Source organism: Callithrix jacchus, chromosome 3 (assembly GCF_049354715.1).
Source record: "Callithrix jacchus isolate 240 chromosome 3, calJac240_pri, whole genome shotgun sequence".
NCBI lineage: Eukaryota > Metazoa > Chordata > Mammalia > Primates > Cebidae > Callithrix > Callithrix jacchus.
In genome coordinates this window covers 131802218-131817656 of record NC_133504.1, presented here as the reverse complement: position 1 = coordinate 131817656, position 15439 = coordinate 131802218, and the positions used below count along the sequence as shown (strand labels likewise).

At 32.5% G+C, this 15439-nt stretch overlaps 1 protein-coding gene across 16 annotated transcripts in view; it reads right to left on the bottom strand.

The window, feature by feature from the left end:
- The window catches only part of EPHA5 (EPH receptor A5), a 355442-nt gene that overhangs the window by 265325 nt on the left and 74678 nt on the right, over window positions 1–15439 (bottom strand). For all 16 annotated transcript variants that reach the window (XM_002745798.6, XM_002745799.6, XM_008993253.5 and 13 more), the window contains exon 3: window positions 13166–13829. In XM_002745798.6, coding sequence (XP_002745844.1) covers window positions 13166–13829 — 664 coding nt within the window. The remainder of the gene's footprint in view (window positions 1–13165; window positions 13830–15439) is intronic.

Genomic DNA, 15439 nt, shown 5'->3' with positions numbered 1-15439 from the left:
AGTTAAAATATCCTGACAATTCTGATATTCAGAATCTTAGATCTTATTTCTTCGGATCTCCCTTATTTCTATTATATTATTGCTTTTTATACTCCACTTGAAAGTCAAACTATTCCCATCAGCCCACTTTTGTATTTTCTAGGAACAAGCTCCTTTTCTCCTCAGCTTTCTTTCCATTTCCTGTAACTACAGATGAAAATAACTATGTTCTCCTGAGGTCTGCTCAGAGGAATGCTCTGGCTGGTCTTTCCCTTGATGATGACAGGTTGCCCTTGGCTAAGACTTTCCCCTTCATCAGATTTTTACCAGAAGTAAAAGTTTTCACCCAATGCCCTGCTTCCTGAATGCTTAGTTTCTTATACCCTCAGTTCCTGATCAAGGTGTTTTATTAACAGTGTCTCTATTCCTATAACATATATTTAATTTTTAACAACATGCCTGGTTGGTCTGGTTTATTTCTCTTTTAAATTGAAATTAAAAATGTTCACACTTACACTCACACCAACAACTCTTAGAAAGCTCGCAAGTCTTTAAAGGCCGCAAGTCGCTGGCTTGGTCAGACGGTACCAGGTTGAGCATGCTCCTATTTTCCACTGCTCCAATGGCCAAGGTGGGGGCAGCAATAGCAACAAATGCAAACACAAAAACAAAAGCAGAAGCAAACGAAACCCCCAGCACTTTGTCTAGGATTTTATCTCATTGAAATTTGAAATTGCTTTAAACTTTTAAATCTAACTAACTTGTATCGAGGATTTTCTTTGTGCCGAGTATGAAGCTTTATGAGCCTCGAATCTTTAAAATCTAATCCAGGTTTTGAAATCATAAACAATACATTTATTGTGAAAGACAGTGAAAACATCTTTTAGCATGAACTGGTTTCTAACATTATGTACTGAGAGCAATAACAACTCAGGGCCTGGTAATAAAGTACGGAAAAATCCAACCAAAACTTGATTTCTTTGAGTGTTACTTGGTTAAACTGCTAACAGACCTTTTTTTCTTGTTTATGATGGGAAAACAAATTCTTATTCTGGACTTAAATTCATTTTTACCTGTAGAAAGAGTGGAGTTCCCCCAAATTTAAGTACATTATTCTATTGCTGCTAGTCTGTACGGGCCTTGAGGAGCACAACCCCACTTAAATGGGCTCTATTATTACTGTTTAAATTCCCTACCCACCTCCCTCTCCAACCACTGACTGTGCCAAAGAAAGCCACTGCTGTCACAAAACAAGGAGTCTTCACTGTTGTGACATTTCATTTATCTGGGCAGCAACATTCTTGAAAAGCGACTTGCCTAGCTCTAAGTGAAGTATGGAAGACAATCAAACGCGGTTAAGCAAACCAGTGTTGACATATTAAATCATGCTTGAACCAAGAGAGCAAACACAGACGACACACAGAACCTTCTAAGGAGAATTTAAAATAAATAAATAATACAGGTCAGTCTGGTTCTAAAAAAAGAAGCTTTTAGCATTAGAAAATATTGGGAATAGGTGAATATTGAAAAACTGTTCACAGGACCAAGTAATTACATGGCTTTTAGATTGTGAGGCATAAAAGTAGTGTGGGAGAAGGAAGCCTAAGGGAAACACAGGACACACTGGTGAAATCACATCACATGACTTTTCCAACCCATAAAATGGAAAATAAAACTTTGAAAGTCTCATTTTTTACTTGATCTTAGATATGTCCTAATGGAATCCTTTCAAAATTCTGTGAATTCATCAGAGGAAAAGCTCTTATGCATATGGAGTAGTGTATTATGATTCTCTTTTACAGTCACACAGCAGGAACTTTCCAGCATTCATTCTCCATGTCTGATTACTGCTAACAATTCCATCAAAGAAATGGAGTTATCCATCAGTCAAATTATCATTTGCTCTAATTGTTACTTCCCCGAAACTAGGGTTCTTCTTTTTTTCCTTACCTTTTCTTTTATAAACTACACCTTTACAGTGCTCAAATGAGCAAGAAATCTTCAAGATCAGAAAAGATCAAAGCATATCAACAAATCACTTTGTTTCTTATAGATGAAATACTGCTGGTCAGCCGTAAATACAGACAATGCATTTAAGCACCAAAGAGAATAAAATATTTAAAAATAAGATGTGATCCACACACATGACGACAAATAAAAAAGGATATAAAAGCATTTTAATGTAATGAAAACCAGTTATGAGATCATGTATAGTTTAGAATTCACTTTTTTATTGTTATTGTGAATTATACCCTTCCTAGAAAGAACTATACCAGGGTTAGTAATTCCATGCTTTCCTGCTTTATAATAATTGACATGTCTTTCTGGACTATTGTATGAGTTAAATTTAAAGGCAATAGATTATATAAATTCAGTAAAAGGTATACTTTTGTATGAGTAGCATAAATTGGAGAGAGAGAGAGACACACACACAATCACATACACACAGAGAGAGAGAGAGAGAGAGAGATACAAATTAAGCTATACTTGCTATTAGTTAGATAGTTTTCTATGCAACATTTTAAAGTGGATAAGTAGTTTTCTCAAGGATGATCCATCCAGGAATACATTAAATAAATCTATACAGATGAAGCACAAACATTTAACATATTAATCCTAATATGGACCTAATAAGTAGCAGTGCTTTTTATTCAGGTTTATCATTGATGTAATATACAATTAAAACTACAAATCAACCATTCTGATCAAGTATGATTTACACTGTACAAAGTCAAAAAGTAAAACAAAGGGGCTGAAGTAAAATATATGATTCTACGGCTAAAATTAAAATACTGTGGTTGTGTAATAATGGACAGCTTAATCCCTTCCCCAACCCCCGACACCAGACCGCATTTTCCTTATTAGCTTACCAACCTTCATAAAATTTTCAACTCATATGTTATTTTTTTAAGATAAGGAAACAAGAAATGCTAAAAAAGTAAATATGTTATTACCCTTCCTAAAATAAAAATTTTCATTTTTCCACATGGAAAAAAATCATTGTTTCTCTTGAGTTTTGTAATTAAGAAATTATTAAATAGAGCAATATTTGGTTCTATTTCACCTGTATTATACCTTCATTTTTGGTACTATAAAGAAATACTACTAATCTTACTTCAATAACCAGTATTAACAAAACACCTCTAAATCCATGCCTTTTGTTCTCTTTATACAGGTGACATAATTATATTTACTGAGTTCACTGATGAAAAAAATTTAATTTGATCATATCATTCAGAGGTCTTTATGCTAAAACTATTAAAATACAGTTTTGTGTTTGCAAGTTTCACTCATTATTTGTTTCATACTCCTTTCTTAAAATAAGTTTTGTGTTCCCAAGTTTCACTCATATATTTATTTGATACTCCTTTCTCAAAGCCAAGATGCATTTTTTCCTTTAATTTTTTATTTTTATTTTGTTAAAAAAGCTTGAGAGATTGTGATTAGAAAAGAGGAAAAAATGTACAGAAGTATAGGGGCTTTTTTTTCCCGAAGTCATGTAAATCATTTTAATTCTAACATTACTTACAGAAGAAGAAAAATGAAAATTACAGCTTTTCTTCTGTTCATTACAATGATAAAGTAACAATGTTTATTAACAGATGAAACTTACTTTACTTGCCAATTTTTTCAGACAGCTTAACTAGTACTTTTTCAGATATTAGCTATTTAGTAAAATAACATGAGTTTTAGATAAAATTAAATGAAACATACCTGTAAAAAATAAGCATTCTTTATTTTTTTTAAACCTAATAAAAAACTGTGAATTTAGTATTGGGGGGTTCAAGTAATGGAATTATTTATCTTTCACTAATTTTATCTTCCTATGGGTCCACAGTTATTTTTAAAAAAATAAACATTTTGTATTTGGCATCGTATGCTTAGGGAGCTATGCAATTTACAATCTGTGAGTTCTCAGAAGGCTTTCAGTACCAACCATGTGAAGGTCTAAGAAAATCTGAAAATGCTTCAGCTACAAACACCTTAAAATAAAAATCCTGAATTAAATATAACAATTAAAGGTTCTTGTTATGTTTTGCTTCAACACAAATTCCATTAAAACTAATAAACTAAAAATCTCTGGGAAGGGCAATCCACACAGGGCAGAAACAAAGGGAAAACCAAAGCCTGAAGTGGTAACTGCCAGAGCATATCCTTGACTGTCCTGAAACCTCAGTGGGATGACGCAGAACTTGAATTTTAATGCCTCAGAATCCAAGAGAAAAGGCCGTAGCCTTGTACCAAGTGAGGAGACCTTCACAGATACTGAAACTTGAAAATCTGGCTACACACTAAGGACACAGAGTTAAAAAATAAAAAGAAAAAAGAAAACTGCCCATGGGCACAGTGAGATCACAAAGAGGCTGTTACCTGATGACCTCCTAATGGGGAGAAGAAAGCACAATCTTCAAGAATCAAAATCAGTGGCCTTCCCTGGGTAAGGTTTTGGGGTGCAAATTCCTATTAGCCACCAAAAGCTAAAAACTCATGAATCTTAAATGTTACAACACTTCTCAACCCTGGTTGCATATTACAATCATCTAAGAAACATTTTTAAAAATACTGAACCTCTGGCTAGCACCATACCATGATATCAGAATTTCTGCTTGGTGTGGTCAACAATATCACTGTTAAAAATGATTGTGTTGCACTGTAAATGTTGAGCACAGAAGAATTAGATAAAATTTGGTCTCAATAATGCATATCAGTAAGAGGAAATGCTATATCATGTGAGGAACTCCTCTGGCTCAGTAAGAAAAAGACAAGCATCCCAACAGGGGGCAAAATAAACAACTAATTTATAAATCTAACTCATTAAAACACGGATGCGTCTCTACTTTTTCTCAATTTTTTTGTTGTTTGACTTTTCCTCTAATTTGCCAAATATTGTCTATGTATGTTAATAGGATAAAAAAATGGTAGTGAATATGTAACTCTCAAGTGATAATGCACTTATCAGAAGTATTACTAGATCTATATACTATCAAAAATTAAATAATTCCATCTATATGATAAAGTATATTAAGGAACACCTTGAGGGGAGAATAAACACTCAACTAATGCACAATGGCTCTAAAAAACATTGATACTGTACTATTTTTACATATATACAAAGGGATTATGATACATATATTACTGTTCTTGACCTTATATATTTACATGGTCCTAATTTATCTGTATCTCAGTACCCTAATCTATGAAATAAAAAAGAAAAACACACTCACTGCAAGAGTGCTTACTTTCATTGCTTCTAAAACTTGAGTGTACATAAAAATCACCAAGGCATGTGGCTAAAATGTAGATTCCGATTTAATATTCTTTGGTAAGGGTGAGCTTCTTCCTTTCTAAAAAATTCCCAGATGATGGCAATGCTTCCAGTCCATGTACCATTTCTAAGTAGGCAGACATTACTTGCAGCTACATGAACACTTTACACGTACAGATTATAACATTTAATATTTCACAGAGGAAGAAAACAGGGCTCAATCTGGTTTTGTAACTTGACCACAGTTACACATACACTACATGGTACAGTGAGATTGGAGCTGAGGCCAGCGTCATTTTTAAGCCTAATGCCATTTATTTGCTACACACACAAATACCTCCTGATGCCTTCAAAGATCAATTTTAATGTCTGAAGTCTATTGAATTATTTTATGCAAGTGTTGGCTACTTTGTTTTTTATCATTTGCATTCATTTTTGGAACTATTAGTTCTCAAGACTCTGAGAACTGATACTGAAATATTTCCTAAATCATACTCTGAGTTTTCACCATCAAATTACTCTGTACACACAACTTTTCCCATGAGAGCTGTTCTGATTTATGTTATCAGACTTTATCTTTTGATCGTGTTTGAACAATAAGAAAAGAAGAAAACAATAAAACAAAAGGACCATTTTTTGGCTTCCTGGAACATTTAAATGTTGTGAATTTTAAACATATAAAGCTTTCTATGAGGTCTTTATCATTAAAATATTTTCCTGATAATTATCATTTTATAAAATGCATTATAATAAAAGGAGCTTATCCAGTGCATCTTATTTTAATAAATGTTTATTATTAATAAGTGTTTACACAAGTGTGAGACATTTCAACATAAAATATAATCATTAATTCTCCATCCATATGACCATGATGAAACTCAAGTCCATTAATGTTAAGATTCATTTGCACAGTAACAATATGGAACATGTCATCATCATATAAAACATCCTAGAGACCTGCCCAAAGTGAAATTTACAAAGTAGTTATTACTGTTACTATAAAGATGAGGTATAGGATTTACCGGTTACATTTATTCTAAACTAAAAATATATACAAGCTCGAGACTTTCACTAGTATACTTTCTTTTATGAGTGAGAAAGTTGGAGTGCAAACCAGATTTAAAAGTTTGACCAGAAAGGAATCATAAGGTTTTTGGTTCTTCCATCTCTTTTCTTTCATTGCCAAGTCCCTGTATTCATCCATTCATATATAGCAGAAGTCACTAGTTACTAACCATTGTCAAACCAATGAAACAAGTTCTTTAAGAAAAACACTGGTTTTATACTTTCAACAAGTGTAATAATTTACAAATAACCATCCACCAACACAACTCATAAAAAAAACGGGATTGTTTCATGTTTGATACGTATGCATTTGACCCTGGATATTTATTAGGAGTTTTCTATCTTTAAGATAATAATAAATGTGGAAGAACAGCATATTTTAGCTAATAAGTTCTGGAATCATCAGGTCTTTTGTTTCTCAGATATTAATATGCAAATACATTTTAAGTGTAATTTTAGAAAGAAATGAGACATACATAAAATTAACATATTAAAATAGATTTCTGCACTGGAAGCTCCCTCTGTTTGCTGTAATGTTTCTCATACTTTTCATAGTTTTTTCCCCTCATTTCTATTTTAAATGCCACCTTTTCAGAAAAAAAAAAATTTCTTATTGCCGTATCTAAAATAGCACACTTTATCCCTAGGTAACTATACCACCATTAGAAAATTTCATACATTTTAACTGTAGATGTTAGTCTATATGCATGTTTGTATGCATATATATCTGCATTCCTAGAATACAGGGATTGTATAGTCTGGATACAGTGCCCACTGCAATAACAACTTATAGAAAAGTAAAAATGTCTACTCAGAGAGCAAATATTTCCATTTTGTACTTCTAACAAAATCCGTATAAAGGAAGTTATATAATATTTACATAGTTTTATTCGCCCAATGGAAAAAATGTGGTGTTATTCTTTGATAAATCAAATTGCTCAGAAATATACTACCTACTTAAAGAAAACTAGATATTTTTATAACTTGTAGCTACCCTTTATTTTATGAAGACATATATGCCTATAAATGCATTTTATTTTTAATGAGAGCTATAAAAAATAATCTTCATTGAATAAATACAGTGTGCTAGGGAGTGTGCCAAATAATTTTTATATAATATCTCGCAAGATTGGTATGAGGTAGTTAGACATGAGGAAAGCAAAGAACAGAGAGATTCAGTAACTTGCACAGGGATATGGCATTTGTAAATGGCAGAGGTAGAATAAGAATCTTTTCATTTTTACTCAGAATTCATGTGGTTAAACTACTAGAGTATGCTGCCTCTTCTAAGCAGCATATTTCCCACCATATTCAAGTTCAATCAGTCACATTTAAACATGTACATCTCCTTCCTTCTTTCAAATTAAAAAAAAAAAGTTCACTTTTGCAAAGGTATCCAGTCCATAAGCATATATATAAACGTATTTTGTGTTAGTGCCATGTGTGTTCATTTGGGGAGGTGACAATTACTTGGATTAATTATTCTCAACTGGGAGTGATGCTTGACCCCAGGGAATATTTGGCAGTGTCTAGACACATTTTTGACTGTTCAAATCGGGGAGTGGAGTGTCCTATTGTGTTAGAGGGAAGAGCCCAAGAAAGCTGCTAAATAGCCTTCAATGAAAGAGACAACATCCCCCTCCCCACCAGCTACATATATATATGTATATATATATATAATTGGTCAAAAACATCAATAGTGCCAGTGTTGAAAATCCTTGATTTATTTAAAAAAAAAAAAAAAAAAAAAACTAAATGCAGGCTACTTTCTAAAATTGTATTACAACTAATCTAAAAGTAGGCTAGGGAGCACTTAAAATGGGGAAAAAGAGTATTTGAATTATTATCTTATATAATATTTGTAAATGGATGAAATAATTTGATTTCATATTTAATTTTCTTGACTTTGTAATTTCTCACAAAAGCAGAACACACACACACCAACAAATCACAATCAGGCACCTCTGATATCCTATACTTCTATAATCTCCATTATTTGTTCCAATTTTGAAATTAAAATAGGTTCCTTTTGTTATATATAATAACACGCCAAATGGAAGCAAAAGCTCAACCTCTTTGATATATTTTGGTAATGTGCCTAATTAAAAATAACTAGGCTCTCCAATGCATAATTACATGAACACCTAATACACTATATTTCCAGCCAATTTGTTTCAATCATAAATATGGACCAGAAGTATGAATGATCGACATCCTACTCCATGCTGAATAGTACTATTTCTGAATCAAGGCTCTTTCTTGAATAGGGTATTTTCACTATATTTTCCTTGCTGTGCAATCATCTTCTAGTTGGACAATTATTAAGTACTTTTTCTCGACAGCCCTTGACGTGTAACCCTCCTTATCCTGTATTTTAGCATGTGCTATATACCTTCTTCACTCTGGTTTTGGCAGTGACCCACAATCTAAATCTCTTTCCTCCATTTGATATAAGTGAAACTATAATTATCTGGAGCTAATTTCAAATTACTACTTCATTCCACTAGCAACTGATGAAGATTAGTGGTCTTGCCTTGCATCTGAGTAAGTCAGCAACATAATCACAAGAGAACTCAGCAGGCAACATTTGATTCATGTGAACTCAATTACTTCTGTCAAAAACATTCACTTCAATAAAAGGCAGAAACTTCTAAAATGTGTTTTTGCTAACCATTTTTACTAAAAAAAAAAGTCATGAATCTTAAGGGAAAAAAATAGCATGAATTTCATCAGAAATAATACAAAATACAAGTGGAAAAATGTACTTGGATTAATGGATTTGAGACATTATTTGTTTCTGAAAATAAAAAATACTTCCAAGAAAGAAATCTGTAGACTTAAATCAGTTTATTACAGAAAATTTAGGCATATAAGTAAGACTTACAAAAATAAGTATACACTATATTTTATGTTCATACAATAGAAACAAGAGTATTTTGTTACCTCGTCAAAACCAGATTATTATGGGTGAGGTAGTCTATAATTCTCTTACAGAAAGTTAAATGAGAAGAAGTTATATGAAAATGACAGATCGCAAATTGCTAAATTGACCAGGACTCCAAACTCAGTGCTTGGTCGTCTAGATTGAGGCCATATGTTAATGAGCTGCCTAGCATTCTGAATCCTGAAGGTTTAGTTTGTAAAAGGCCATGTGTCAACTCCATCATGCAAAGCACATATAACAAGTCACATGAGCATGATATGACAGCAAGTACTCAATCCCCTCCAGCACAGACTAAGAAATATTAATACATGATAATCATTGCCACAGATATATTCAAACTTTAGCTTCTTAATAATATAATTACATTAAATTCTAATATCATTTTATTATCAAGAAACTGAATAATTAAATGCCATCATGGACTATGGCTGTATTATATTTAAATATGTGGTGTTTTGTGGTCTGTAAAATTCACCAAGTTGGCTTCTCTAATAGTAAATATATGAAGTACCAATCACATATGCCTTAATACCTTGAACATGAAATTTGGCCTGAGAGTCTTAGAACTAAGAAATGATTAAGTTAAAAGACATGACAATCAATTTTCAGACCACTGAATTTTTTTACAGATAATACAAAGGTAAAATAATTCAACACAAAGTGGTATTTAAAAACACAGTAGTCTTTTATGTCTTTGAAGATTCTCTGTCCTCTCTTTTGAATTCATTGTCCTTCCCTTTTGGTTTTTTATTTCTTTCTCATCTCTTAGGTTAAGGAGTACATAGTCCTGGCTACTCCTGTCATCAAGGAGTATGTAGACTAACAGGAGTAGAAAAATAATTAAACAGATAACAAGTAAGCAAATAGATGTAAAATTATAGTTCTAGATGGTTCTATGAAGGAAAGCTATATGAGTAAACAGTGAGGCTTGATCTAGCCTTGACTGGTCAGGAGCACAGATCTAAAGAATTAATGTATGTTACATACAGAAATAATCCACAGGAAGAGAACATATTCTTAAAACAAGCAGTAAAAATGAGCAAATTGTCTTTGAGAAACTGGAGAAAACCTAGCTTGGCTAGTGCATAGGGAAGGGGAGGAAGCAAAATTTAAGATGAGTCACAAAAGATAACTGGAGCAAAACCATGCAGCCTCTTAATGACAAAAACTTTGTCTTGAAGGAAACCGCTTAAGGATATGAAATGTGTGTTTGAGAGTGACGGCGGGGAGGTTCCCGGGATGGGAGGGGTGTGTGAAAAGAACATTTGCATTTTTTAATAGGTGATGCATTCATATGGTTCAAAAATCAAAACTATATAAAAAGTAATTCACTATATTTGAAAACAAAGTTTCAATAAGGTTTACCTCTACATTAAAGGAAAAATGAAATAGAGAGAAGTAGAAGATTTTAAGAGAAAATTGAGTGGTCCTTTCTATAAATACTTTGTGATGGATTGGAACTGGATAGTGAGTAGAAAAGAGATGTGAAGAATGATCCCAAAATTGCTGGCCTATTTTGAAGGATGGTTTCAAATCATCAAGATCCCCACTTAGAGGCTTGAGGCTAGCAAATTAAGATTGTAAAATAAGCTGGAGTCACAGTGGCATTTAAAACACACACACACACACACACACACACACACACATTTACATTTACTTATTACTATAGATAGAAATGTCTCAATAATATCTATGATGCTTTAGTTCTGTGAAGCAAACCTTTAAGATTTATTTATTCACTCAATGAGTTATTCAATTATATAAGTTATGTATATAATAAACACTTGAAATTCTTCCTGGAGTGCCATCACATACCACTTGTACATAGGAAAATACCCACAGACATTAATCATAAAGACTATATGTACGAAACATTCTCTGGGTTGTGCAGTAAACTTTTTGCATCACCTCTGCAAACCACTGCACCTACTATCAGGGAAGAAAGATATATGCATAAATTAAGACAGAGTCCAGTTTAGTAAAGTTTTCTAAAATGTAAACTCTCTAGTTAATCCACCATCACTCAATTAAGTTTCTACTTTTCAATTCTTAAGAAAAGAATGTGAGAAGTTAAAGATGTGTGTTAACCCTTGCACTAAGTTGACATTGCATTGCATCCTGTCAGAAAGCTACCTCCCAAGATTTTTGTGATTATTACCAGCAGAATTTTTTAATTTAATCAACAATCAAAATGCATCCTCAAAACGTGGAGAGAGGCCTCTTATACTATCTGTCAATCAAAGTAAAGACAAAGGTCATAGTGATCTGAACTAAGTGAGCACACATTCTCTAAAATGATATAAGCAAACAGCCAAGTATAGTATATTGTTTCATAATACTAATAAACAAAGTTAAGTTTTAGAAATAATAAATAAGATTTAAATTTACAATATTTTAGACAGAAATTCAATTGATTGCTTATAATTCCTGCTTCTGATCCTTCAATTACATAAAACTTCACCTTAAACCAGTAAGACTGCTCAAAAAACAAAATATACTGTGAGTTAGAACGTTTCTTTAATTCAAATCTTGAAAAAATTGTGATTCATTTCCTCAATAAGCTTAGAAGCATTTTAAAAACACAATTTTGATTTAACAAAAACTTCAGATGTGCTTGCATATATATAAAATCAGGTGTAGAAAGTTATAGATTTCACAGAAAAACAACAGAATTAACTGTAGATGGTATTGTAAAGATATAAAATGGAAGCTGATGCTGAAGTAGGAAATTCAAATGAAGTGTAATGTGTTTCTGGTGAGAATTAACCAAAGTTACTGCAATTTACAGGTAATTTCCCTAGTTTTGTTTCCCTGGATCGATAATCTACAGTCAAGCATGAACAAATGAGGAAGTTTGATTCATGTAATAGAGTGGACTTAGGAAAAATAAATGCACCTGAAGATACCAGGTGGGACCAAGTGTCTGCTCAGCATTCAGATTTCCCTCGGTTAATACTCATTAACTTTTATTACCTATTTAGTACACTCATATCATCGTGAAAACAAGTTCAGGGTCATGAGGGAGAATAATTTAAATAGAAAATGCTTGTTTTCTTTCCTATAAACTGCTCTTCCCTTTGACATAAAATACTCCCCTGTTCCAGAAAGCCATTGACAAATTTCCAGTTTAAACGGCCAACTCACCATACTGCGGGCAATATAAGGGCATTTTCAAATGAAGAGAGAAGCATGCATGATCAAGTTTCAATTTAAAAGAAAATAAAAGCAGGGGAAAAAAAAAATCCCCAAGGACAAATTGCTTTAAAGTGACCTTTTTTATCAGTTCTATCTTCAAATCATTATTTTTTTGTTGAGCACTGCTTATTATGCATTTAAAATTGATCTGTAATTTTTAAAAAGCAAGCATGTAATTGAAACCATATGTAAACAACACAGTAAACTAATCCTGTCAGTTTACAAATGTTTTGCTGTAAAGTTCATATGGCTGAACTTTTTTTCTGAAGAATTTTTAAAAGGCAGTTAAAAACATGCCAAAACATGTCTAATCTAAGATTTTGCATTTAAATTTTATACAGCAAATAAAGAATAGAAAACAAGTTCATGGAGAGAAACTAGAAGTAGCAGACAATAATTATACAATGAAGGTTACTAGTCCCTTGGTTTGAGTTTTTCAGAAATAAAATTTCTAAAAGCAAAGTGAATATGAAATATTATATTGCAAGTCAGACACTCTGAGTATTAATTATGTATATCCAGTAAAATATTACATTAAATCTTTCACAGTTGCCAGAAATTTTAAAATTCTGAAAAGGGAAAAATCAAACTTGAGAGAAATAATCTCCATAAATTAGCAAAGTAAAAGGTCATTTGCTCATAATCATTGGAGGAAATACATATACATGATCCAACTGAAGCAGACAGCCCCTGCAGATCCGGAGGCAAACTCTTACCTTGACAGGTGCCATTTTTCTCTTCATATCCTGCCTTGCACATGCATTTCCCGATGGGCACCAGCCACTCCCCTTCAGCGCTGCAGTGCATTTTGGGAGGTTCATCGGTCACAGAATGGTTGACACAGGAGCCTGACACTTCAAGCAACTGGGAAGAATCAGCTCCAGTGATGGTGTCAGGGAAGACAGCCAAGTGCCGTACCACAGAAGGGCATTTTTTATAGTATACACGCACAGAAACCAGAGCAATGCAAGCACCAACATCTTGAAAAGCAAGATAAAATCCCTTTTTGCTTAGAGGTCCTACATCTCTGACCTCTGTATTCAGTTTCATAACACGGTCACCAAGATCAAGTTCTGTAAAGCTCTCATCGGCAGCAATGGTATCAATTTTGATGTACTGGTTTTCCTTGATGTTTCTCCCATTCTGATCATCTGACTCAAAGTAATACATGTTAAAGGTTTCCTTACAGGTCCCCAGTCCTCCAGGAAGGCTGTTGCAGTCCCGCAAGGTAAATTTGAGTTCTATGAAGATTCTGGAAGCACCTTCATTGGAGATCCAACTGGTCAAAAGCCAGTTATTCTGATTTTGTTCCATCACTTTGCATACTTGGTATGTGTGGATAGGGGCATAGTTTTCATCCACTTCACCAATCTCTTCCCACTGTACAATATAAAACAGAAAGATAAAAACATTCAAAAAATATAAAATAACCAGGAACTATAGCAAAAATTATAAAAGAAAACTAATTCAGATTTAGAAACATTCATATCCTCAATATTTGGTATTTACATAAGGAACTAGATATAAAGTATTTGGAGAAGAGAATCACAAATTTTTTATTGCCATTTTTAAATTAGGTAAATTAACAACTTATTATATTTTGTCTCCAACATAACTCAAAGAGAAACACATATGAATATGTCCCAGGCAGAGGGGGAAACATGCATTTCTGAGAAAAAAATAAAAGAAATTTAAATGTGGGTAAGGTTAACAAAATGAAGCAGAAAAAGGAAAACAGGTATATTTTGAATAAAGTTAAGCGTATATATAAGCAGGGTAGAGAAACTTTCAGGGAAATAAAAGAAATGAAATCAAAAAATGAAATGAGGGGAAAAAAGACCACAAATTTGAGAGAAAAAAGGAAGAAAAATGTAACATATAAACACATTTATTCTGTAATGTCACAAATGACACATCAATGTAATATAAGTTGAAAGAAAATTCATTAGTTTGAAATTAATATAGATCTTTATTTCACTGAACCCATCTATTCAGGACTCTCACAAATTAGCTAGCTAAATATTAATTCATAGATTTATCTACATATATAAACATGGAGACAGTTATGAAAGAAAGATTAAAAATTACAGATTAGTTATATGGATAGCCTTGTCATTTTGAATACTAATAACTTCTTGTGATATGTTGGGACCCCATTAATTCTTTCTTATCAAGGCATTATTTTATGCATAGTGGCCTTAAGAGTTCTGAAGATATACAGGATGTAAAAAAAAAAAATAATAAGTACAATTTATTTAGCTTCCAAAACATTATTTGGCCAAAGAAGAGGTCTAAATTTATCTCTTTCCTAGTAAAATACTCCAGTTTTGAGAATCTCAACGTAACACAACCATTTCCTTAACAGTACAGAGCCAAATTTTTATTCTTCATAAAGATGTCATTACAATTTAAGGAATTTCTGAAACCTATAAAAAAATCTGTGTGTAAAAACTAGATATATAATTTTGCTTTAAATCTTTAAAATAACCCTGAAACACAAAGAAAAATGAAACCATACTGACTTTCAAAAAATCCAGAATGTGTGATTTCAGACATTATTATAGATAAAAAAACTTCATAGACACTTATTTCTTTAGACATGAAATTAAATATGGCATTATTTCTTGATTCTGTTCTAAAGGCAAAATTTGAAAAATGCATGGGCACAAAGGATGCAAATAAATCTTATACATCAGATGGCTCCTCTGGAAAGTCTAGCTGCCATCCGGCAGATATAAGCAAAGGTGCTAATGAGGTAAAACTGTTGAGCTCCTTAAATTCACAAGAGAGTAACATCAAGATTTTATCTTGCCAAACAACTTTCATATTATGTTTTTACCTAAAGCCTCACTTATTTCACTCAATCTTGTTTTTGTCATTTCTCAAAATGTATATAAACTCTACTTAGCTCCTGATTTTCTAAACCAGCTTTCCATTTCAGCACTCCAACATTAAACTACTTACAATTTTTTTCCGAAGTGATTTAGGTA